The sequence below is a fragment of the Arvicola amphibius genome, chromosome 10, assembly GCF_903992535.2.
Source record: "Arvicola amphibius chromosome 10, mArvAmp1.2, whole genome shotgun sequence".
Lineage (NCBI taxonomy): Eukaryota > Metazoa > Chordata > Mammalia > Rodentia > Cricetidae > Arvicola > Arvicola amphibius.
In genome coordinates, this window is record NC_052056.1 from 34,971,248 (window position 1) to 34,999,107 (window position 27,860).

The following is a 27,860-nucleotide window of genomic DNA, read 5'->3' on the forward strand; positions in this document are numbered from 1 at the left end:
TAATTTGAAAGGCTGTCACCATTGTGTGGTGGTAATTTATGTGTTTAATCCCAGAATTTGAGATGAAGAGGCAGGAAAATCTCTATGAGTTCTAGGCCAGAAGGTCTACAAAGTGATTTAGAGGACAGCCAGGACTAAACAGAGACATGTGTTTCAAAATGAAAGAGAAAGAGACAGAGAGAGACAGAGAGAGAGAGAGAGAGAGAGAGAGAGAGAGAGAGAGAGAGTAAAAGAAAAAGAAAAGAAAAATTGACACAATAAAAATTATGATTTATGGATGTTTTTATAAATCTATGCTTAGTAAATCGATATTAAGAGTAGTGAACTAATATCATGCAGAAATTAAGTTTATTTAAAAAGTTGAAGAAAGTTTCATATTTTAAAATTGTGAATAAATTGTATAAAAATTGAGCTAAGTGGAGCCACAAAATCTTTACAATAAATATAAAACTAAGATACCAAATGAAATTCTCATAACTGCATCTTTTAAAATTGTAGCAGGTGATATAGATAAACTTGTGGAGTGCTTGTCTAGCAAGCAAAAAAAAATTCCATGATCAAATCCAAGGATAGCTTAAAGTAAATGAGGTGGTGCATATGTGATGAATTCCAGTACTTGTGAGGTGGACACTGCTAAAGAAAAGGTCAAAGTCATCCTTGATAAATAATAATTTGAGGACATGCTGGAATAGACAGACAAACAAAATTGAAGAACCACCCATTTTCTTCTCATAATAAAGTAAAGAACTGACACTAATTTTGAGGCAGCAAAATAATGTTTTTCAGAGTGTAATATTCAAGGAGAAAAATGTAATACTTGAAAAAGTATACATGTATATGGACATATATGTACCTGTGCATATGTATATACACATATGTATATTTATACGTGTGTGTATGTGTGGAAACATTACAGAGACTCTCCTCAGCCTCTCCATCTGCCTTTTTAAATCTTTTTGATTTTCTTAAGTTGTATTTTTGAAGTTATAATATCATTACATTTCTACCTTCTCTTTCCTGTTTTTAAACCCTCCCCTGTTCTCTTATTTGCTTTCCATCCAAATTGTTTCCACTTTTTCACTAATATTATTCTATACATATGATGCTCATGTGTGTATATACTTGCATATTCCTAAATATATCCTGCTGAATCTCTACACTATTACTCATGTGTATGTTTTCCCGGTTGATCATTGCATATTGGAAAACCCATCAGTGAGCTGTTCTCCGGGGAAGACTATTTCTCCCACTATCAGAATCCCTTAGTTGCCTGTGGTTCTTTGTGTAAGGTTGAGGCTTTGGGGCTTTCTCATGTTTAATTTGACACATTAATGGTGTTGCCCATGTTCAGCATATGTTCAGGCAAAAGTGTTGATGAACCTTATTAGTTTAGTTTCTGTCATTATTAGATCATACAGCTTCACCTGATGCTTCTTGATCCTCTGGCTCTTATAATCTCCCGGTCCCCTTTCCTGCAATATTCCCTGAGCCTTGGATTTAGGAGTCATTTTATGAATCTATCCATTGTGCTCCACAGACCTGCATTTTGATTCATTGTGGTTTTCTGAAATGGTCTGCAACTATTGAAAATAGAAATTTATTTGATGAGGTGTGAGGGTATAAAGACACATATTAAATTGTTGTTAAGTATTATGCTGGTTTAGTAATGGCAGTTGTAGAGTCTCCTCAAGATCCACGATTTCAGTTGCACTGAACATTTTTTTTTTTCTTTTGAGTAGTTCATATTTTTTTTTCTTTTTTTTTTTCTTATTTTTTTTCTTTTTTTTTCTCATGGTTTATTTTTTTTTATATTTAAAAATTTCCATCTCCTTCCCTCCTCCTCCCCCCTCCCTCCCCTCCTTCTCCCCCTTCTCTCCCCTCCTTCTCCCCCTTCCCTCCCCTCCCCTCCACCCATACCTCCCCTCCCTCCCTCTCAAGGCCAAGGAGCCATCAGGGTTCCCCACTCTATGCTAAGACCAAGGTCCTCCCAACTCCCCCCAGGTCCAGGAAGGTGATCGACCAAGCTGAGAAGGCTCCCACAGAGCCCGTCCATGAAGAACAATCAGAGCCCAGAGCCATTGTCCTTTGCTTCTCAGTCAGCCCCCGTTGTTGGCCACACTCAGAGAGACGGGTTTGGTCGCATGATCCATCAGTCCCATTCCAACTGGAGTTGGTGATCTCCCATTAGTTCTGTCCCACTGTCTCCATGAGTGAACGCACCCCTCTCGTTCCTGACTTTCTTCCTCATGTTCTCGCTCCTTCTGCTCCTCATCGGGACCTTGGGAGCTCAGTCCAGTGCTCCAATGTGGGGCTCAGTCACCTTCCCCATCTGTCGCCAGCTGGAGGTTCCCTCACGGTCCTGACTTTCTTTCTCATGTTCTCTCTCCTTCTGCTCCTCATCAGGACCTTGGGAGCTCAGTCCGGTGCTCCAAGGTGGGGCTCTGTCATTTTCTTCATCTATCGTCAGGTGGAGGTTCTATGGTGATATGCAAGAAATTCATCAGTATGGCTATAGGAACTGGCCTTTTCAGGCTCCCTCTCCTCAGCTGCCCAAGGAACTAACTGGGGGCGTCTCCCTGGAAACCTGGGAACCCCTCTAGGGTCAAGTCTCTTGACAACCCTCAGGTAGCTCCTTAAATTAAGATATATGCTTCCCTGCTCTCATATCCACCCTTCCTATATCCCAAGCACCCCATTCCTCCGAGCTCCCCCCGCTCTCCCCTTCACACTTTTCTCTCCCCATCTTCCCTTGGCCCAGTCTTGCCCAACCCTCAAGTTCCCAATTTTGCCTGGCGATCGTGTGGTCTTGGAGAGATTAGGGATACAAGGGTCATTCCTAAATATAATAAAAGCTATTTACAGCAAGCCGACAGCTAACATCAAATTAAACGGAGAGAAACTCAAGGCTATCCCACTAAATTCAGGAACACGACAAGGCTGTCCACTCTCTCCTTATCTCTTCAATATAGTGCTTGAAGTTCTAGCAATAGCAATAAGACAACATAAGGGAATCAAGGGGATTCAATTTGGAAAGGAAGAAGTTAAACTTTCATTATTTGCAGATGATATGATAGTATACATAAGCGACCCCAAAAACTCCACCAAAGAACTCCTACAGCTGATAAACTCCTTCAGTAACGTGGCAGGATACAAGATCAACTCCAAAAAATCAGTCGCCCTCCTATACACAAAGGATAAGGAAGCAGAGAGGGAAATCAGAGAAGTATCACCTTTCACAATAGCCACAAATAGCATAAGATATCTGGGAGTATCGCTAACCAAGGAAGTGAAGGATTTATTTGACAAGAACTTTAAGTCTTTGAAGAAAGAAATTGAAGAGGATACCAGAAAATGGAAGGATCTCCCCTGCTCGTGGATTGGGAGGATCAACATAGTAAAAATGGCAATTCTACCAAAAGCAATCTATAGATTCAATGCAATCCCAATCAAGGTCCCATTAAAATTCTTCACAGAGATTGAGAGGACAATAATCAACTTTATATGGAAAAACAAGAAACCCAGGATAGCCAAAAAAATCTTATACAATAAAGGAACTTCTGGAGGCATTACCATCCCTGACTTCAAACTCTATTACAGAGCTACAGTATTGAAAACGGCTTGGTATTGGCATAAGAACAGAGAAGTTGACCAATGGAATCGTATAGAAGACCCGGATCTTAAACCACAAACCTATGAACACCTGATTTTTGATAAAGGAGCCAAAAGTACACAATGGAAAAAAGAGGGCATCTTCAACAAATGGTGCTGGCATAACTGGATGTCAACCTGTAGAAGAATGAAAGTAGATCCATATCTATCACCATGCACAAAACTCAAGTCCAAATGGATTAAAGACCTCAATATTAATTTGAACACATTGAGATTGATAGAGGAGAAAGTGGGAAGTACTCTACAACAAATGGGCACAGGGAACCGTTTCCTATGCATAACCCCAGCTGCACAGACTTTAAGGGCAACATTGAATAAATGGGACCGCCTGAAGTTGAGCAGCTTCTGTAAAGCAAAGGACATTGTCACTAAGACACAAAGGCAGCCTACTGACTGGGAAAAGATCTTCACCAACCCTGCAACTGACAAAGGTCTGATCTCTAAAATATATAAGGAACTCAAGAGACTAGACGGTAAAATGCCAATTAACCCAATTAAAAAATGGGGCGATGAACTGAACAGAGAATTCTCAACAGAAGAAGTTCGAATGGCCAAAAGACACTTAAGGTCATGCTCAACCTCCCTAGCTATCAGGGAAATGCAAATCAAAACAACTTTGAGATATCATCTTACACCTGTCAGATTGGCTAAAATCCAAAACACCAATAATAACCTTTGCTGGAGAGGTTGTGGGGTAAGGGGCACACTCATCCATTGCTGGTGGGAATGCAAACTTGTGCAACCACTTTGGAAAGCAGTGTGGCGGTTTCTCAGGAAATTCGGGATCAACCTACCCCAGGACCCAGCAATTCCACTATTGGGAATCTACCCAAGAGATGCCCAATCATACAACAAAAGCATATGCTCATCTATGTTCATAGCAGCATTATTTGTAATAGCCAGATCCTGGAGACAGCCTAGATGCCCTTCAGTGGAAGAATGGATGAAGAAACTGTGGAATATATACATGCTAGAATACTACTCAGCGGTAAAAAACAATGACATCTTGAATTTTGCAGGCAAATGGATGGAAATAGAAAACACTATTCTGAGTGAGGTAACCCAGACCCATAAAGATGAACATGGGATGTACTCACTCATAATCGGTTTCTAGCCATGATTAAAGGACATCGAGCCTATAAGTTTGGGATCCTTGAGAAGATAATAAGAAGGTGAACTCCCAAAAAAGATATAGTAATCCTCCTGCACTGAACATTTGATTAGGGTTTCGGGCCTCACATGATTTCAGTCTTGTTGAGCAGGTCTTATATCCAGTTAAAAAACTATTGGTTACCACTAGGTATGCAGACTATCCCCTTATATTTGTTGTGTTATGATTCACAGGTGTCATAGCTGGGTTGGGCTGTTGGTTACCCCATCCCTTGGAAGTGCATATGACACTTCTGGAACTATAAATCTAGTCCTCAGGCAGGGGACATTTATGCCAGTTCCTGCTCAGGGTTCTCTGATCTTTGTGTCTGAAGTGCATGGTGTCTTCAATAAATAGGGACTTATCTGCAACCTGTGGAGAGACAACCAAGGACAATATCAACAGACTGTATGTTCTGGGAGTCCGTTGAACAGTTTTGACAAACAATTTAAAAGAAGACCTCTTATGGCTGATATTGAGGTTTTGTTAAATATTGATAGTATTAGTCTTTGTCTTTTGGTGATAAATTGAGAAAAAATCATTTAAATAATATAGGTATATTAATATTTATAATTGTGTTTATCATAGATTTTATCAGATAGTTAATAGCATAATTTCTGATGATTTTTGCGATATCCTTATAATTATTTTTTTCTTCCCCCCACCCATCTTCTCTATTTACTTCATTCCCTTTGCCCAAAGAACCTCCTTTTCCCATTTCTACATCAGGTCCCTTGTATCCTGCAAGTCCCCTTAACCTTCTCCCTCTTCTGTATTTACCTCTATCCCTCATTCCTAAAGAGCACCCCCATTCCTCTTTATCTGATCAGATCACCTGTACACACCAGCATCATATCACCACTTACAATGAGTATTTGTGGCCATTTGTGGAATGATTATTGCAATGCTGTGAGGCATGAGATAGAGATTTCAAGCAGTGTTCACATCCATTACTGTTTGGTACCTCTATTGAACATCTATCCAGTCTTTACACATCTTGTTTAGAGAAGCCACATATCACATATCAGTTCTTCTCTTATCTTTCAACAGAAGTTTGTTTTTGGAGAGATTATTTTTTGGAAGCTTATTTTCTTTTATCAGATTGTAAGTTACCTTTTGTTACAGGGAAATACTCATAGTTTTAAATTTTTTCAATCAGCAATTGGTATACACTGTCTAGTACTTATGTATTTCGTGCTTTGAAGAATAGGGTTATTCAAAAAGAGTAATCTTCATTTCTTGCTGATATTTATGTAAGATTTAATAACAACAACAATTCACAGAGTCTTGTGCTAATACAGCTTTTCTCTAACATACTATGCTTGAAAGTTAGAGAATAATGAGTGTGGGATATTTAATTAAACTGAAAATTTTGTGGTATTAAAAATAACCTTATAATTTTATTCAATTCTCAATGTCATTTAAGATTATTAAACCAAATACATGTGCAATATTTTTGCATTGATTTATGACAATTTTATGTGTCTTATCTCAAAATATTATAATAGGCCAATATAAGTAGTTTAAATAATGATCTTAAAGCTACTGTGGTGAAGAAGCAGTAAGAACATTTTATATTAATGATGCAACTAATATTGATATAGTTTTTCATCAGTTGAGAAACTCATTAAAGTTTTATCTATTTAATTCTAGTTGTGTTGCTTGATACAACCACTGTGATGGGAGAGCTAGGATGGAAAACGTATCCATTAAACGGGGTAAGTTTAAATATCATTAAAGTTTCAAAGTTACCATTCATCGTGCGTTTGTAAGATTTTCTACGAAAATTAAAGGAACCATGGATTGATGTAGATGTTTGCATATAAATTAAGTCATATAGAAAAGATTAAAGTCTAGTTGTACTGGTAATATATGGGAACTTGTGCTCTTTTAAATTAATAATTGTTATTTTGTATCACATTTTAAGCATAATAATTAGACATGTATACCCATAACCATTTTCCTTAAAATAAATTTATGTGTAATTGTAGAGTTCCATGATGTTTTTTTCTGTAAACAGGTTATATATAATAATTTTAAAGGTATCTGTGTATACATAAAATATATCATGGTTTGAATGAACAAATACTAGCAATATACTTGTGGTTAGAAAATACTATTTGCCACAGAAGTGTTTTAAGGCTTGACTAGGTGATACATTGTAACTACCTTTCTTTAATCTTGAAAGTTGCTTCTAAAGTCTTATTTAAATGTGTAATTTATAAAATATATCATTTTCAAGGTATTTATATTTTAGCTGTGGTTATTATTGAGTTTCTGTATATTTCAGTTTGTTTTATATAATGCCTACTTTCCAATGTATTTCTGCTTCATTTTTATTTTAAGCTAAGCTAAAGGGGTGGTTAGTAAAGATTTTAACTTTTATTTATTATTAAAACACAGTCGATAAATGTTTTCAACAGCTATATTACTTTTCTTTTTCTTCTACAAATGTTTTAATTCATCAGTTCTTTACTAATAATGTTTTGCATTTCTTCCATTATTTTGTCTTCAGATACGAATCTAATAGGAAAAATTTACCTTTGAATATATTTACATTTTTAGACTCTTTCCCAGAAATAGACATTTTGTATCAAATGTTATTTGTTAAACAAATGTTTTTCAAACTCAGACAATTATGCAGAGTAAAATCTTCTTTTCTTTTAATTGACTATTTACTTGTCATTTGTTTTATAGTCAATCTCTAATTTCATATTTAAGTTTATATTTTATTCTATTGTCACCACAAATTTCTGTAACAATGGTATTTCTAGAATTCACTGTATAAACTGATAATTATAAAACACATAATTTCATAGCTATTTCCATAAAATACAAATTTATTCTTGAAATTACAAATGCAAAGCTACTGAAGTTTTCAAAATTATCTAGAATATATTTTGTAATAAAAGCAGTGATGGAATTCACTTCAAGTATTAAAGTCTGAGAATCCTAGGAGACAATGTCTCACTCTCAAGTCTAGCATCTAAATAAAAAGCCTGAGAAAATATTCATTCCTATAAATTGTCACCTGAAAAGGTCCCATGAGCTACAGTGAATGAGCATAAAGGAAGAAAGAGAACCATCAAAGCTCATCCTAGACAGTGAATTCATCCTTACTGTTTTGTGCTCTGTAAAGATCATCACTTTTATAAAGGAAGGCCTTATACTCATTCTGTTCATTCAAGGATAATTCCCTCCCAGAAACATTCTCATATACACAGGCAGATATTGAGAATTGCTTCCATCATTATAACTTCAAATATGAATCTTAACAGAAAAAATATCTTGTAGTGTACTTATGTTTTTAGAATCTTTCCCAAAAATAGACATTTTATATCAAATGTTATTCATTAAACAAGTGCTTTTGAAACTAAAAGAATTATCCTGTTTTCTCTGGTTTTTAATCCCAATTAAATTGACTCCAAATTTACCAAGTTAATCAGAGAATAATAACTTTTGTTTTCATATCTAAATAACAACTGCATGTATCCTAGTAGCAAACTGTTTATAAGATATTTGTAGTTATGAAAAATCAGTTAAACTAGGTAAAAGAGCATATGGTCTATAAGCCAAGTATCATCATTTGCTAGTGTCACTGTTTACCACATGAAGAGTCAAAAACTGAATATTTTAGAAGAGATAATGGGACATCTACTAATAGTTTTGTATGTATTGTGATACCAGCATTTATGAAATAACTTTCAAAGCTCAAGACCTTACTACATTTTGAATCATTTTATCATGCACTGTTATTTTCTAAAACTATATATATTTGTTGAACTCTGAAAATGAGAACTTTATGGATAATTTCTTTCTTCAAAAGTGAATGAAAAATTTCACTGTTTTCCAAACTGCTATTTAAATAAGTTTTACTCTGAGAAACTCTACAACATATGTGGTGGTGTTTTAAATGTCCTGTATATTAATTTCAGCTGTACTATTTTACACTTCAAATAATTGCATTCAGTTTAATTAATGAAGGGAATAATTATACAAATAAATATGTCATTAATTTTAGTGCTCCAGTGACATTTTATTACATCTTAGCGGTGTGTGTATGTGTGTGTGTGTGTGTGTGTGTGTGTGTGTGTGTGTGTGTGGTGGCTAAATTATAGACAATAAACAACATGCAGTTATTGTTATCTCATTCCACTATGTAAATTCCAAGTATTTTAATTTAATTTGAATTGGAATTTACATACCCTTTCAAGATGAGCCATCTCATTGGTTCTCATATGACATTTTTAAAAATAATTTTAATGATTTTTTTCTTAGTACTTTATGCATGTTTCAAATGGGTTATCTTTTACAATTAAATCTGTCTTAACTGTCACACTAGTTTTCACCTAGTGTCTAGTATTTGACAATTCTTCAGGCTGATGTTTTCCACACATGAAATTCTCTTATGGACATTATCTACAAACATATTCTTTTTTTTTTTTCTTTTTTTGGTTTTTCGAGACAGGGTTTCTCTGCAGCTTTAGAGCCTGTCCTGGAGCTAGCTCTTGTAGACCAGGCTGGTCTCGAACTCACAGAGATCCTTCTTCCTCTGCCTCCCGAGTGCTCTGATTAAAGGCGTGCGCCACCACCGCCCGGTTTACAAACATATTCTTTAAACCCCTTAAGTTCTACAAATTACTTCAAAGGTAAAAGCTTCTTTTTATTTCTTCTGCCACAAACTTAACCCACCTACGAAGACAATGACAGGCTCAACTTCTAGATACCAATTCTCTGTATCTATAAAGTTGTTCATTGTCATAACAATATGCATTCCATAAGCTACTTTAGAAAGGATGGCCTTATTTTGGCTTTCAACTGAAGGGTGCACTCCTGCATGATAGAGAAGTCATGTAACTGCTAAAGGGTGGTTACTCAATAGTAAGTAAAAATTATGACAGCTGAAAAGAAAAGGTCATAAGAAAACAGACAGATTGGGTGAATCAGTGCTGCTAGAAGTAACACCATGGCCACTAAACTGCCAAATTCTGCATGGCTCCAGGGATGGGCCTAACTGGGATAGAGATTGGATAAGAAAATAACAGGCACAATAATGCTTGCGCACAGAATAGCTGGGATTGGGCATATTATGTCTGCTCTAATAAAAAAGCTATAACACACAGAAGCTGAGAGTGTTGAACAGGGAGACAGGTTATTAGATACAGTTGAACTACTAGGTGGGCTTTATGGTATATAGCTGAAAAAGTAGGCAAGTTTAGATAATTTCAGTAAGAGCAGTCTATATAGGGGGCAGTCTTCAGGATATAATCTTCAAAAGGAAAGGAGCTATAGTAGACATTTTGTGATATTTTTTGTAGATATTTACTCAGACTAAAGAAAGCCTTTGTCATTTCTCTGTACCACACACAAGGAAGAATTTGTCACTTCCATGTATGAGGTACTGGTCCTTGACATGGCCATTCCCCTGTCCACAATACACATTCACTCACCACACTAAAACTCTTGATTGAATACTTTGTATTCTTGAAGTAAATTCCATAATTTGGTTTTTACATAATATGAATATATATTGAATAATCATTCCAATTTGTAAATATGTGCATTTATTTATACATATACATATATGTCAGTTTTAAGAAGCTGACTTCCCTGACCTTAGACTGCTAGATTGCAAATGCCTGTTACAATGCTAACTACAGTCTGTAGTAATAATAGAACTCATGATAGTAGTGACAAATGGAGCCCTGGCACTATTGTGAAACAGACAAGGAAAAGAAGAAAAAGTTCAAACACAAAAATATTTCAGAGTATACAGGACCATGAAATAAGGCAGACTGCCGGCTTCCTTTCATCTACACATGCAGTGAGTTAGGGAAATGACCTCCCTGCATGTAGGAAATGTGATAAAACAGAAATGAATTCATTTATGTAGTTTATTAGAGGCCATTAAAATTGAAATGTTTAATAGATATACAACCATGGTTCCTGTCACTTCTCTCCCCACTGTCTCATAACACCCATTCCGAATAGCATCTGTTCAAAGGAAATTTATTATTAACTGAAAGAGCATATATAAGACTAGATGAAATTAATTTTGAGCTAAGGGCAGGTAATAATGGGAAAGCGGGCTATAGTGATTTCTAAAATCAGACGTAAAATGTTTACTATCTGTGAATAAGTGATTGCTTTCATATTCTTTTAGAACCTCAAAGTAGGTATGTATAGAATTTTTTCCAGTGGCTCTTCTTTTTCAAAATATAGAATCAATATCTTGTAAATATTTAGTTTTTAAAATGTCGTACTATCTTTAACCCAAGTCCCTGATTATATAATATACTATTTTTTCTTCATTACTTCTAATTGTTGATTTGATAACTCCTGATTTCATATTTAAAATTAATTCTGGAGTTGAAAAGACTCAGCTAAGATGCTGGGATGTTTAAGTTTTGTCATTTTTCTTTGTTTGTTTGTTTCAGCAGGTTGAAATCAATTTTAGCCAGAATTATTTAAAAACATGTAAGTGCTTTCATTATGTCTATATGTGAATCCCAGATGAAGTCATGAATACTTTAGGAAATTAATAGTAAAGATTTAAGAGTCAGGTAACATGTTATAGGAGAGTTTTAATATAATTAATTGGTTACTATCTACTAATGAGCTCATTCTTCTACCCTGCGAAAAAGAAACATATCCTACATTTTCTTCCTAGAGATCTTTCAACCAATGTCTGTTGTGGTTTTGTGGTTTTATCTATCACTCCATCATTGGTTTAACTCCTTTTTTTTTTTTTTTTGGTTTTTTTCGAGACAGGGTTTCCCTGTAGTTTCTAGAACCTGTCCTGGAACTATCTCTTGTAGACCAGGCTGGCCTCGAACTCAGAGATCCGCCTGCCTCTGCCTCCTGAGTGCTGGGATTAAAGGCGTGCTCCACCACCGCCTGGCTAACTCCTTTTTACATACCTTGTGATTCACCACGGTGCATTTAATGGCTTTGAGACTCTCTCCAGCTTCTTCCCTCAGCCATTCAATTGGTGCTCCAAAGTGTGCCTTATCACATCCATGTCTCTACCTTATTTTTCTCCTGGTATTAACTTGTAGCCATTATCTGTTACTCTCCATTCATCATCAGACACATCCTGAGCTTTAGACATCTACAGTTTCTAGCTTTTCCAGAAACATTTTATTGTTTCCTGTGTCTCGTTTACTTTTGTCTCTGGTTATCAGATTTTATGTCCGCTGATCTGCAAATAAAAACTGTGATGATTCCTACCCTTTTCTGGAAAACTGATACTACTAAAAATTAAATTAGGAAAGACTATTTCAGGAATCTATGAAACTCAGTGCCTATCATGACATTTGATTCACTCCCTTTAAATGTGTGGTAATTTGTTAGTGTAAAGAACTGATTGCTTTGTGTGCATGTAGAATTATGTTGTGACAACGAATACAGCCTGACAGAAATGCAATAAAAATGGGCTCTGATTGTTCTTCATGGACGGGCTCTGTGGGAGCCTTCTCAGCTTGGTCGATCACCTTCCTGGACCTGGGGGGAGTTGGGAGGACCTTGGTCTTAGCATAGAGTGGGGAACCCTGATGGCTCCTTGGCCTTGAGAGGGAGGGAGGGGAGGTATGGGTGGAGGGGAGGGGAGGGAAGGGGGAGAAGGAGGGGAGAGAAAGGGGAGAAGGAAGGGAGGGAGTGGGGAGGAGGAGGGAAGGAGATGGAAATTTTTAAATATAAAAAAAAATAAACCATGAGAAAAAAAAAAAAAAAAAAAAGAAGATGTGGCTACCAAAAAAAAAAAAATGGTTTGAATAGATAAATACACACCTGACAATATTTTTGTTAATATACTACTTGGAGACTATGTTTGCAAATGTAATTAAAAATGAGTCAAGACTAACCCTACAAAAATAATTTCTGGGGAAAAAGATAAAATTGTAGTAAACATTTAAGTGTGTTCTTTTTCAAAGAAAAATAGTATAGCCAGGAAGGTTTAAATATTGACTTTCAATGTCACGTTTTAATCTAATCTGATTCATTCTCATAAGGAAAGTTACTTACTTATTAAATAAAAGAACTATACAAAACTTTAAAGCTTTTTAAGCAACACCATCAAGACATAGAACACTTCAGAAAATTAATGACCAGTTTAGAGTGCTTGATGAGCTGAAACCCATCTGGGAAATACTAACCCCATTTGGTTGTAAATCCTGCACCAAGTTATTGAGATGATAATAAAAAAAGTAGAACATATGGATTTTTAATGGTATATAGACAAACTGCAATTTTAGAGAACTTAAATTAAAGGACTAAGTATTCAAAAACATAGGTCAGCATTAAATATTGAACAGGGTATTTTTTTTAGTAATATGTATCCCATGTAAGTAGTATTTTGAAATAATATACAATAGTAAGCAAAGTAGGTTCTTAAAATGATTTATTTTTTTCTTTCAGCAAAGTAAAATCTTTGGCTAATAAATGCAATGCTTTCCTAATTTGTCATCACTCTGATAATTAAGAAGCATATATGTAAATTTAAAATTAAAGAAGCCTTTCAAGTAGATGTATAAAGAAGGTTAGCATGTTTACGTACGTACACATGTACACATACCCATATTCCTTTAGAAGGTTTATTCAAACTAAACTGAGAATGGTATTTTTGAAACGTGATATTAATTTTTATTTTGACAGACAAATTTAAGTTATTCATGTAATTAAATTGTATGCTTGTCTTTACTGTAATGCCTTGAAACCCATTCTAGAAAATAAAACTAAATAAAATAGCTAAATAAAACTCTCAGCACTTTCCATATTCTCAATATATGGTAAAAGATGCACATAACCATTAAACCACAGTTATTTTTATTTCTTTTATTGATATATTATAACAGTTGAGTGATTATCAGTAATTATTTCCTTAAAACAGTACTGGATTATTTATATTGTCCCAGAATAATTGTTAATTACACTAGCAGTCCTGCCTTTAGTTACTAAAACTCTACTAGCTTAGAATATCTACTTCTCATAAACTGTTATAGCTTTTTAGAAAAAAAAATACCATGATGAAAATGTTTCAGTTTTGTAATCAACACCTCTATTTTGATTGTAAGCATATATTTAATTATAATTCTGTGATATTATCTCCTCAAATGCGTCATATTGATAGTACACAATTAATATATAAGTATTGTTTTCAGATAATAGTTACCTATTTTTTGTGAACCTTAAGAAACACATGTATAACATTCGTCAATGATATTGAAGGTGTGTAGGAATCTTGCTTGTGTGTTCTAGAAGAACAACATTCTGGATAAATTCATTGACTAGATTGCTCTAATGTTTAAAAATGCCAGAGAGAAAAGCAATAAAAATATTTGTTTCGGCCTAGAATCATAGATTCTGTCCATGGTCAACTAATTCATTGTTTCTGAGTCAATGGGAAGACAGAAACTTCATGGCAGAAGGCTGTGGGAAGGACAGTTGCTCATCTGTGACAGTGAGGAATAAGAAGGAGAAAGAGGAGAAGGCAAGAGGGGTCCAGGTCCGAGACGAACTCTTTAAAGACATGCTCCAATAAAAATTACTTCCTCGAATGAGCACTAGCTCCTAATAATCCATCCATGTGCAAATATCTAAATGGATGAATCCCTTGTGAAGTTAGTATGCAAATGGATCTTAAATTCTTCAGCTCATGATCCCTAGGGACATTTTCTATTCAATCCACAACAGTGGCTTAGTTTTTCAAGCAGACCTGGTAGGTTTGTGAACCTTATGATGCTTTATAAAACCAGGACATAATCTCTGCTTTGCTTTTGAATAAAGATTTTCACTTCAGAAGCAGAATGGCTGCTAACTAATTATAAACATATCTTTACACATCTTATTCTTGGTTTGCCCCTTCTGCTCAGGCACTTGCTCTCTGTTGAGAAATGCATATAACTTGAACCCAATGTCTTCAAAATACATTTCTCTGAAGTATGATCTTTTTGTATCAAGCAAAATATGTTATCCTACAAAGATTGATGTTGACAAAAATTAACAGAAATGCCAATGAAGCTCCAAATATATACAGAACAAAGTGTAGAGAGGGTGTGCTGGTAGATAATTAAAGCTAAAATATAATTCAGTGAGACTTTTTCACCAGATAGTAGAATTCTTACCCTTGTTTGCTTCTGAGTTCCATTTTCATGGAATACATGTGAGAAAACTCAATTTAGATGATAACCTTGCATGAACAAGGGCATTGGGCATGATGTCCCAATCCTTAGCTAGGAGCTATAGGTTATTTATAGATACAGGGAAAGAAAAAGTCTTGTTTTCTCTAAGAGTATAGCCCCAAGTAAGTTGGCCACATTTCAGTGGATGATCACATGAACAAGACTATATGATCTCACAAAATGGGATGAATGGTGTAATAAGAGGACATGGTGTTTTGTGGGTAAGGATGAGGACATACACCAGATGAATTTGGGGGTAAGCAAATATCATTTTAAAAATTATGATAAAAACATGTTGTGTGAAATTTAAGCAATTATAAGTATATATTAGTATCCTCATTTCTATTCACTTATTTGGAAGCTGTCTGTGGGCCTAGCATGCTGTACAAGTCTGCTGAAGTGTAGTGGCTTCCTTCTTATAGAATTGTTCTAAAAAGGCTTTCAGAGTTTTTTCTGAGTATGCAGGTATATTATGGCCTATTTAATAGACATATTCACAATAAATTCTGATGGTTCCTTTTTTTTCCTTTGTCCCTAAATAGTTGAGCATGAGGAGATGCATTATACCTCATTGTGAACTACCTGGTACTTCTCTTTAGTGCAAAATTTTTCTCAAGATAGAGCATTTTCTTCCTGACAGTCTAATTCTAAACTTCTAAAAAATTAATATTTCAGACATAAAAGTTAAAATGTTGATTTTGCATTAGTTGGGTTTTAATATATCAATATTGCTGGAGTTAATTTACTTTGTGGTAAATATTACTAAAGACAGAAAATGTCTATTGAAAGTAATATTCCACATTTGAAACTGAGTCGTTAAATGAAACAATAATTGGAAGTAAAATGCCCTTTTTACAAATTGTATTAGTTATCTTTTTATTCCTATATTAAGATACCTAAGGCAATTCACTTATGAAGAGAAAAGATTGATTTAGTTCACAGTCCTGGAAGTGTTAGTCCAAGATTTCACAACTCCTTTCTATATTTCATCTTTTTTCTTTCCATCTTTCTTTCTTCCTTCTGTTATTCATTTCTTCTTTTGTGCTACTAATAGGAGAATCAGAGATCAATATTAGAGAGAAAATTATGACCAAGCAATTTATGTCATGTACAAAGAATTAAGAAAAGAATGGTACCAAGCCTCCATCACAATCTTCTTGGAGCATGTGCTCCCAGAAGATTAAGAATCACACCCAAAAGTCTTCAATATAAAATTCATTAACATATATCAGGGGCATCTCCATAGGTACCAAGGTCTTGTCACATGTACCTGTGGGAGGCATCCATCCAAGTCACATGGTAAATATAAAGTTTATTTTCAAATATTTATTATTTAAACTTTTTTAAAATAGCAAATAATTCTATATGAATTTTTATTGTATGTTTTGCAATTTTATTTAAGCACTGAAAAATATGCTAAGGATAAAATACAAATTTCTATTTAAGTGGGAGAATTATATCTGATAGTACCAGAATCTATTTTAGCATACAGACCAGTGAAGTATCTTTTCACTGATCATTACTTCTTTCCTTATATGGTTATCAGCTTGCTGTTTATATAACAAACTGCCTGCAATATGAATCAAGAAACAATAAAAACTTACTTTGGCCTTAGGTTACAATCAGATCTTCAGTCTCTAGTTGGCTGCTGATCTTTTTTCTTCTTTTGCTTTTGGCCTTGGAATAAAGCACTGGATCATGGTGGGATGCATGATATAAGGATGTCTTGCCTCAGGACCTCTAGGAAGCAAAGAGATATGATGAGTTAGCACCCCAATATCTCCTTCAAGGTTGTACCCTGAGAACCTAACTATTTTATGTTCACTTCCTTAAAGTTTCTTAGCTTCTTTTTAGTGCTGCAGGGTAAACACCAGTTTTCCAGATTTAAAAGCCTTTGAAAAGGGTTCTTAAAATTGCACACTCATACTTTCTTTTATTCTTCAAGTGACCATTGTTCCCATTTGCAGGTTCACAATTATCACACAAAATTTTGAATGATTCCTTTAGTCCCTTTGTCTTCTATTTGCGAATTTTATACGTAATAAGGCTGATCAATGAATCCTTGTGTGTTAGTTATAATAAGATGATAGATAGATAGATAGATAGATAGATAGATAGATAGATAGATAGATGATAGATAGATAGATACTTCCATAATCTACATACATTATGATATATATTAGATTTCTAGGGTTACTATGCCAAATTATAGATACTTGTTGAGTAGTTATCTTAAAACAGTGGGAATTGGCTCAAGGTTCTAGATGCCAAACTCTGGAAATTATAGTGTGACCAAGGCCAAGCTTTCACTCAAGACTCAAAAAAAGTCTGCGCTTAACACTTTAGTGTCCTGGTGCTCTGAGTAATTCTTATCCCACAATAGGCACTTCTACACCTTTTCCCCTGTATCTTCACATGGCCAACTTCCCTCTGACTGTGTCTCTGTCTTCATAAGGCAATGGTAGGATTTAGTGATAGGACATAGCTCATGCTCTAACATGACCTTAATTCAGCTACACTTATAATCTGTGTTTCAAAATAAGGTCTCACTGACATATATACCACATGAACATGAAGCTTTGTGGGACACAGAACACTTCTATCTGTCAACATATCAATCATCCCAGCAACATCTGTTTATATTTTGTGTTCATGTTTTAAGTCAACAATGTAGTAAGGAAAGATAAATGCTGTTCAATATGGGGTTGGAGATTTTTATTTGCTGTCTGTTTCTTCAAGGTTAATGTCTGATATGATAAGTAAACCTTCACCAAGGAGTATTTGAAAAAGCTGTGGAGAGTTAAACATAGAAACCTTATATGAAAAGATGACATAATTATATGCTTGTGACTTTGTCTTCAGTCCTTCAGTATTTTATCATAAGCAGTGGACCTGCTGTCATGGATGATTCTGTCTGCATGAAATCTGGAGTAGCATTTTCAAATGTAACACAAAGAAGAATGGGAGAGGAGGGATTTTGAATATTTGTGCATTTATTTCTAAGCTGAGTAAACACATTTCCTCAGTTTAGATACAGGCTCCATTGGTTGTCACATAGTTCATAAAAAGTTTAAGAATTAATGAAAACATCTAATGACTTCCCATTAAATCCCAGTGATCTTACAGGTATTTTTCTGTGATACTTTTCTTCGTATTCTCTTTCAGATGTCATGGGAAAGTAAAACAGGTTATTCTCCAAACTGGCTCCTTCTGAGATTGAAGTGGACCTTTTACAAATTGCCCAGGCATAATAACTATAAACAAAATATTCAGTGTTACTAGCTATTTAATCACTCATTCATCTTTTATTTATAATTGGGATAAGTATTTCTCTCATATGCCTCAACATAAGCAAGAAATATCAAGATACAATTTCTCTTAGCTGTGGTTAATAGTTTGAAGTCATTAGACTCATGAAAAGGAAGCTTCTAATTTAATGGGATTACTATGCAAATTTGAGTGGTCTGTGCTGCAAATGTTACTGATGATAGAAATTGCATATGTAATTTGGAAGAAAATGCAGAAGCTACTACCTTCTTTTATGGCCATTATTTTATTCGAGTTATGTATATTGCTGCAAATATAATTAACCACACACACATTATATTTACAATATAATATATATATATATGTGTGTATGTATTAGTTAAAAATTATCAGAATATTATTGAATGCTGTCTGATTTTTTTTCTATTTTATAATTTATTTCCTTTACCTGAGGTGACAACTTTTTAGGGCAAAGTACCAACTTTTTCTTTCTTAAAATTCTTGGTTTGAGATTACTGGAAACTCAGAAAACATCACCTTATTGAGTCTCATTTAGAACTGAAGTTGTTGAAAGTTAAATACTTGTAGAATATGGTTTTTATTCTTAGTTTAGAGGGAAGAATAAATGAAGCAGAGGCAAAGGCCAAAGTTTTCAGACACAGTGAATATGCACATGCATAGTGGAAAAATACAGAGTAGCCATTTAGGGAGCAGAGAGCATTGCTGTAACAGCAGGAATGGAAGGCAATGTGTAATTTTAGACGCTCCTTGTTATGTGCAGAATGCCACTGAATAAGAAGTTTCACATGGAGTGATTTCACCAGAAGAATAGGTTCTGGCATATGCCAGTACAATTAAGTATCCTATTCATCTCTGTCAGTCATGGTCCTTCAAAGACTGATTTCAAAGAATTGCTTTTTATGAGAGGGAGGACAAGAGGAAACATTTGAAAGAACAGGTGATTAATGACATCATTACAAAGTCCTGTAACTATTATGCAAAAACCAAGACATTTGTGCCGAAAATCTGGAAGCAACTTGAATATCCACGGATTGCCTCATTTTGAATCATTGATCTAAAATACATGAACATAACTGCTTGATGATAAATGTGACAATCTGGCTACGTAGGAAGTGGTAATCAGTGTTGGGTTTTCTACATATTTGGCTAGAATTGAAAACAAGGTAATATCATGCCTTTTGCATAAGGTGTGAAATTTTATGATTGTAGCCAGCAAGCAAGACGATGCTTAGCTTCATAGAGAATGTAATCTTTGCGAAATGAAACAGTTTTTGTTAATTTTTATTGAACATTTCATATCATGGTTTGATATAATCAAGTCTCTATTTAAAATCCTCCAGTTCTTGCCACTTTTCTCTTTCAATTTTATGCGCTTACTTTTTTTTGTCTTTTGTTTTTTAAAAAAAAAATGGAGACACCGTTTATTAAGAGATTCTATATTACCAAAAGGGGGCTAGAGTGGAAAAAATGAGTTTAGTAATTCAAACAGATGTTGCACAAAGGATTGGACCTTTTGTATTACGTTGTATAGGGTTTGAGGGTCATTTGTACTGTACAGCACAGGGTTTCAAAGGAATACATGTTCCATTCATTGCATGTGGTTCTTCATTCAACTTTATGCACTGTATGTCTCGTAAACATCATACATCTCTACTCAAAGGTGTGCATTTCAGTCATCTACAGACACTCTGGAATTGTAACACTTGTGGCTCTCACCAATTATAATAACCCTCAGCTTGAAACTTCCATTCTTCCTTTGTGCCTGCAGGTTTTTGTACTATACTAACTTGCAGCTTGCTGGAAAGCCTTCCAGACCCCACGCTCTACTCTATCCTCCTACCCTACCTCCCACCTGAGAGTAGTTTCAGAACCTTTGGAAGGGAGGGCTGAAAAATGAAAATTATCTCCTTCTGATTCCTTCCTGTCATTGGGAGGTTTAGACTCTGATTGAATGGGACCACACTGAAATTATTTCCCAGTCTATCTATCTACTGAAAAGGAAATCTGGATCCTTTGTAGTACGAATTGACTGAATCGCAGTATTATAAAATTAGTCAGGAATTGTATCTTCGAAGACAAAAAACTAGATTTCTGCTTAGTATTAAGCCGGACTCCCCACGCCCCCAGTGCTGTTAGTGTGTCTAGGACCAACAGGTCTGCAATCAATCTTTCATTATCATCTTTACATGCGAGTTTAGTGAGATCTCTCGGACTGTAAAAACCATGCCAAAGTATATATGTTCAGAATGTATCAAAACACAAAAGAACAATTACAAGAAGAAATATAGCAATAAAATAGATAAAAGGATAATGTGGTAAGAGGGAATAATCATATTTGTATGTATACTGTTATCAAGAATGGACAAGAAAACATTAATAAAAATCAAAATAAACTATTATTAAACTCCTGTAAAAACTTTGTTTTTATTTAAGAAAATATAACAATATCAAACATAATTTAATAAAACTAAAACACTGAGGTTTGAAAAGACAAACCAACAGACGGAAAAAAGAGGAGGTCCTGTCCATGCTGCTTCAGACTCTTTGAGTTCATATGAGCTTTTCGCATTAAGAGGTCCCTGGTTTATTTGTGTCTTCCATACCCTCTGTTTCTTACACTCTTTCTGCCTCTTCTTTCACAGGGTACCATGAGCACTGAAGGGAAAAGAAATATAATAGATTATTATGTATTATCTAGTATAAGACATAGGCTGGAGTGGGAAGATTAAGAGTGCAAGCAAAGGGGAGAAGAGTTAGAGGGAGAGAATATGGAGAGGGAAAGCTAAAAGTAGTGGGCATTTGAGGGGTAGTATAACAATTAGTAGAAATTGCAGAAACTCCCTAAACTATACACATATATGATGAAGATATAAATGAAATCACCAAATAATGAGACAGGCAGAGTCCCAGTAGGTCTTCTCTTGTCACCACAGGAAGCTTCCAGTATGAAATTTGGGTTACATCAAATGTACCTACTTGCCAAAAGGGTCCCATGGGAATTTCCAAACAACCTACACAAGACAATAAGGTGTTCTCCTAAAATGCCAGCAAGGTCCCACTGCTGAAAAACAACACCTACATAACTTGTTGAACATGAAAAACTCAAGCCTACACAGAAAATTCACCCCTACATTCTAACATATTTGGTAGAGAAGAACAATCTCCATGCAACCAACAGAGAAATTCAAACACTTAGCCAGCCAAAATTCCTCTAACCTTCAATGGTATTCTGTCTGCATATACTAGGACATTGGTGGCTGAAAACTTTATTAGAGTAACCAACCAATAGCTGGTTTGACTTAGGATCACCCCATGAGATAGAACTCATATCCATCACTGCTTGGAAAACCAAGAAACAGAGACAAGACACCCAAGGGATTTAAGGTAAAACCAAATACTACTTGTAAAAAATAATAACAAAATTGTGATAAAATGATTCATAATTATATTGTGCTATACTCATAGATCAGTGTATTATACAGCCATCATCAAAGAAACTCCATCCTGCAGCAGATGGGAATAAATAAAGATACCCATAGCTAGAAATTATGCAAAGGATGAAAATCCTTGGAACATTCAGCCCTAAATAGGATGTGTCCATATGTGATCTTCTTAACAACAACATTGAGGATATTTAGTGCTGTCTAATAGAGTATATTAGTATTCATGACTCCTATCAGTCAAAGAAATAAGTACTCTCTTCCAAAAACATGTTTAGTCAGTCAAAATAAATAATGACATTAGGAGTTCCAAATATTTGTGCATGCTCAAAAGAGAGCAGCACATAATATTGGTTGTCGGGGAAGGGGAACATATAGGGGTTTATATGTATTAATTTGTGAGCATACTAATAATTTATGCATATTTAAAGAAAAAATATTTCATTATCAGCAGCACAACAAAAAATACTTTTGAACCAGCACATTTATTTTATTTAAGATTTTCCATCATAGAAAAAAGACACAGTGGTTTGAATGGCTTGGTGTTAGGTCAGTGAAGGGAACAAGTTGATGTCTGGCTATATAAGGAAAATATAGAAAGTTATGCCAGAGGTGGAGCTGGATAATAACCCTCAATGAAAATTTTCCCTGATTCACTTTCTCCAAATAAGAATCCCTTCTAAAATTCCACATTATTCCTAGACACGTGGGGATCAAGAGTTCAAACTGCATGAGCTAAAAGGAGGAAATTTCACATAACATTTGTACAAATAGAACTAAGATCATTATTTGAACATGATTATTTAATTATGCAAAAGATTTATATCATCATAGTAATATATTTGATTATTTTTTCGTTGTTATATGATGGTACTTATATCATGCCTTGGATTATACACTGGATTGAAAAAGATTCTTCAAGGAATTAGTTTACCTTAGTTTTATATGTTTTAAGGACTTGATAAGATTTGGGGAGATATTCATTACTATTTTTGTAATTTTTAAATGAAAGAAAAATATGTAGATATCTTAAAGGGATGAGTTTATTAATATTAACTCCTAAAAATACATTCCCTTTATGTATTACTTTAATATACAAATAAGGAGCAGAATCCCTTCAGTATAAAAGAAATTGACAATGTGTCTTTCCTTTTCATAAGGATGAGTGGGGGAAATGTCATAAATTTTCTGTTGCCAATGATAATAATGAAGATCCTGGCTTTTTGAGTACTATTTTGCAAGCAAAATTATGACTTTTAAGTCATTGGTAGTCATCATCTAGCAGCAAATCATAGAAATGGTCATACAAATAATATATATCTATATATCGATATATTTTATTTATATTTACATATATATATATATATATAGATAGATAGATAGATAGATAGATATGATTGACCTTAGGTCAAATATATAAGCAATATGTGAGGGCCTCATAACGAATGTATCCACAGACGTTAGAGAAAGGATGATTGTTTTAATTTTGCTAAAGGGACCATTGTTTTAATACATTAACATGGTATGCTAGACATAAGAAAAATGGCGAAGAAGCCAGGCAGATCACAGGAAGAACAAGGGCAGTTGTCATTGCTGATTTGTTTTGCCTTTTCATGAGATTGCTGTGATGTGAAGAATGAATACACTTGCTGCAAAATTGGGCAGGTATTTAGCAGAAAGGTCTTTCTAATGCAACATATTATCCTTAGCTATTCAATACAATCCAAACCTTTGTTCATTCACAGATATTTTAAAATGGGAATTCTATCTCCTCAAAGTATTTGAAAAGGAGTGGAAGTATAATGGGAGGTATAAATGAACAAACATAAGTGACTACAGTAGGAATATTAGTTCTCAAAATCTGGACATAGATCCTGTCCTAATCTAAGCCATTGTGGTACTCTACTGGTATCATGCCTGCTGTCCATCCAGTGAGTAGTATATGACTATTGAATGATCCCCAAATTATTTAACAGAACAAGAGTATTAATAAAATTGAGAGCCATCTTTTCTTTCCTTGATTTATTTTCTCTTTTAAACATATTTTTATTATTTCTATTATTATTGAATTTATAATATAGTTATATCATTTCTCCCTTCCCTTCCCTCTCTTCAAATCTTTCCATATATCTTTTTTTGTTCTTTCAAGTACATGGCTTTGTTTTTTCAATTTATTTTGGTTGCATGAATATATATGTGCATGTGTATACATACACATTTCTTAATTTGGTCTACTATATTATGTTTGTGTATTGTGACTTTCATGAATGTTTCAGGGCTCGGCATTTGGTACTAGATATCCAATTGGTGTTCCTCTTTCAGAATTCTTTGGTTGTCTGTAGTTCTTTGTGTAGGGTTGTGATCTTCTGGACTTTCCACTATCCACTTTGACTAGTTTATTGTCATTGCGCTTGATCAGCTTGTGTTTAGGCAGTAAAGAAGAGAAATGGGAGGAGGGGAGGAGGTGAAAATTTGTAAAATTATATAATTTAATAAAAAAGAAAGAAAAAAAGAAATATTGCAGGTCATAATGAGAAATCTGGAATATTTTAATTAATATTATATTATCAATAATGAGCCTGTCTTTAGAATTTGGTATGATGCATTTAATACTTCCTTGTTAATTTTATTGAATAGGAGTCAAAATTTTACAGGAAAGTGAATACTTATGATGGGAATCTTATATGCTTTTATGCTTGAGTATCAATTATATTCCATAGATTGTCAGGTATGCTATTTATGACATATGCTATTGATAGATGTGATGATGGAAGAATTACAAGTGAGAATTAAGCCATTCCTGGCATCTGTCTCCTTTTTGTAGATTTTTACTTATAGTTTACTTTAAAGTGAAAATGCACAGTTGTAAAGCTCTCATACCCATATTCCTATTTCTCATCTTTGTTTCCATTCAGACTTCACACTTTGAATATACCATATGTTTATACTGACAATTTTAGTTAAAGATTTAGTTAAAGTCAAGTTACATAAAAATATTAGATTTTTTTTCATGTTTTGGCTTGATTTTCATTATTTAATAATTATTTTGTTAATGACTTTAAACAATTTAGTAGATCTTTCATGAATTTAGATTAATTTTATGAAATGTAGCAAAATAATTCAAAATATATTTTTAATTATACATTATTGGAAAATTTCAGTTCATAGTAGAACTCAAAATAAACTATTCTGCTTTTATCAATGTTCTCTTCTGTGAGCCCATGTACATTTAATATAATTCAGTCAGAGGCAAATCTAGTCTTATTTTTCTAATTAATTCATAATTGTCATATATATAAGCAGTACTAAAATTTAATAGTCATAGTTTTTGCAAATGTTGCAATTTGTTTATTATGATTTCTCTTTATCATCTGATGATTTTGAATAATATACTTAATTCTACAGATTTGCATTTATTCATATATTTATTTACTTATTTTTATTTATTTATTCTGCATTTATTTGTAAAAGAGATGGGTGTTGTGTGGCATAGTATACAAATTAAGGAGGAAACTTGCAGGAACCTAATTTTTCCTTTTATACTCTGGATCCTTGGGATCAAATACAGATAATGAGGATTGCTGCAAATTTCATTATCCGCTGCACTATCTCATTTACATGTGCAACTTTTTAATTAGCTTAAATATTATATTGTATGTTTATATAATGTATTCTTTCAGGAAACTTTTCACTTAGTTCTCACATGACATCAGCAGGGTGAAACTGCATATTTAAATTCTTTTTTTCAAATTTTATCAGTTTTCATTGTCTTATTCTGTGGTATCCATCATGAGGAAATCAGTGCAATCCCTGGGTAACTCTGAAGGTTGTTGAATGCATTGGAATGCAGAGCAAAAAAGAGCAGGATTAGGTGAGTGAGATGATTGTTGTCCACAAGGGGAATTATTAGTTCTTTTTGACAAGTTTTTCAACAAAGAAAACAGTTTTCTCTGTGTTCTTATTCTTGTAAATGGTTGATGAGTTTGAAAGAAAAGCTATTTAAGTTAAGGGACTCTAGATAAAAGGATGCTTTAAGGGAGTGACTTTGTTGGAATTAATCTGCTATGTTCCAGAAATACAGTTTTCAGAGCTTTGTAAAGTAATTAAAGTTTTTGAGAAACCAGACAGGAGCTAGATCTGGTTAAATTGATTCATTAAGTAAGTCTCTAAGGCTCCAGTAACACATATCTATTGCTGAGAGATGTGGATTTTGTTGTGAGGCATAATTTTTCATGAAAATTTAGTTCATTAATGTTGCACTAACTTTATCTTTTAATTTTTTTAGAATTTCATATATATATGAAATTATATACATAAAGCCTACTGAATCCATATAATGTCGTTTTCATATATATGCATTTGTGATTGACTCCTGGGGATTAAAATAAACTGTTGGCGTTCTCATCCATGGGGATGGCCTGTATCTTTTCTAAAGATAGGGCCTTGTGAACTCTCCACAGTATACAATGGCATGTGAACTGATGTCATTATGCAAGTCTTGTTTAGGAACCATATGTATGAGATTTCATTTGTGTACCTTCCCTGTTCAGTCATCCTGATTCTCTGACTCTTAAAATCTTTTCACTTCTCTTCCTCAGGGTTCTCTGAGACTTAAGTGTAGAGTTTTCATGGTAGATAAAAATAATTGGGGTGAATATGCTAAAGTCACTCATTTGTTCTCTGTATTTTGACCAGTTGTAACTCTCCTTAGGTAACTCCACTTGCTTCAAAAAGAAATTTCTTTGATGTAGATATAGAGCTACATTGATCTGCATATATTAAGAAATACTTTTAACTTACAAAATAAAATATCATTCCATGCAAGCTCCCCAGCTGACAGTGTAGAGCTGGTGAGCTCCCACAAGTCTGGGTCAGCTGTCGATTAATGTTTCCCGTCCTCCTTCCTCCGACTGAACTACTGGAGTTCGGCCTGGTGCTTGGTTGTGGATCTCTGCATCTGCTTCCATCAGTTATTGGAATAAGGCTCTATGATGGCAGTTAAAGTAGTCACCAATCTGATTAAAGGGAAGACCAATTCAGGCACCCTCTCAACTATTATTAGGAGTCTTAGCTGAGATCATTCATGTGGATTCCTGGGAATTTCCCTAGCACCAGGGTTCTTCCTAACACCTGATGACTCTATCAAAATATCTCTTTCATTGATCTCCCAATCTATCTCTCCCCCAACTTGACCATTCCATCCTGTTCCCTCATGTCTCTTCTCCCATCCCGTCCACTTTATGCTTCTGCCTAACGGCTTATCCAAGAGATCTCATCTATTTCTCCTTTTTAGGGCAACACATGTGACCCTCTTAGGGTACTCCTTGTTACTTATCTTTCTGGAGCTGTGGATTGTGGTTTGGTTATCCTTTGCTTCACAACTAGTATCCATTTATGAGTGGGTACATATCAAGTTTGCCTTTTGGATGGTCTTGTTTTCCTCACTCAATAAGATTTTTCTAATTATAATCATTTACTTTCAAATTTCATGATGTCATTGTTTTTTACAGCTGAGTAATACGCCATTGTGTAAATGTACCACATTTTCTTTATCTGTTCTTCGATTGAGGAGTATTTAGTTTGTTTCCAGGTTCTGGCTATTATGATTAATGCTGCCGTTAACATAGTTGAGCAAGTGTCCTTGTGTATGACTGAACATATTTTGGGTATATGCCCAAGAGTGGTATTGCTGGGTCTTAAGGTAGGTTGATTCTCAGTTTTCTGAGATAACACATCGTAATGAATTAGGCATTCAAGTGACAGTTGAACTCTTTGTGGTATCCCGGCTGCCACCGGAGACAGATACGCCAGAACCTTCCCAGTAGGCCACAGCCTCATGGCAAAATATAAAATAATCGAAACGGGTTAAATTAAGATGCAAAGAAAGACGCTAGGGCGGGTATGGATGGAGGGGAGGGGAGGGAAGGGAGAGGAGAAGGGGAGGAGATGGAAATTTTAAATATAAAAAAAAAACCCATGAAAATGAAAAAAGAAATCCTACACTAGCTCAGAATTGAGAATAATAGATGGCTATTTATTTAGGGTAGACTCACAAATCAGAATTATCTGTTGGAACAGAGAACATCAATCGAATCCCCCAGCTGGAAAAGAGGCTGGACACGTGCTTTCACATCA

The 27,860-nt window shown here is 34.5% G+C and overlaps 1 protein-coding gene across 1 annotated transcript in view; it reads left to right on the plus strand.

Moving 5' to 3' along the window:
* Epha6 (EPH receptor A6) overlaps nucleotides 1–27,860 on the plus strand; it is a 917,349-nt gene that overhangs the window by 56,331 nt on the left and 833,158 nt on the right. The window contains exon 2 of the mRNA XM_038345322.1: nucleotides 6,473–6,537. Coding sequence (XP_038201250.1) covers nucleotides 6,473–6,537 — 65 coding nt within the window. The remainder of the gene's footprint in view (nucleotides 1–6,472; nucleotides 6,538–27,860) is intronic.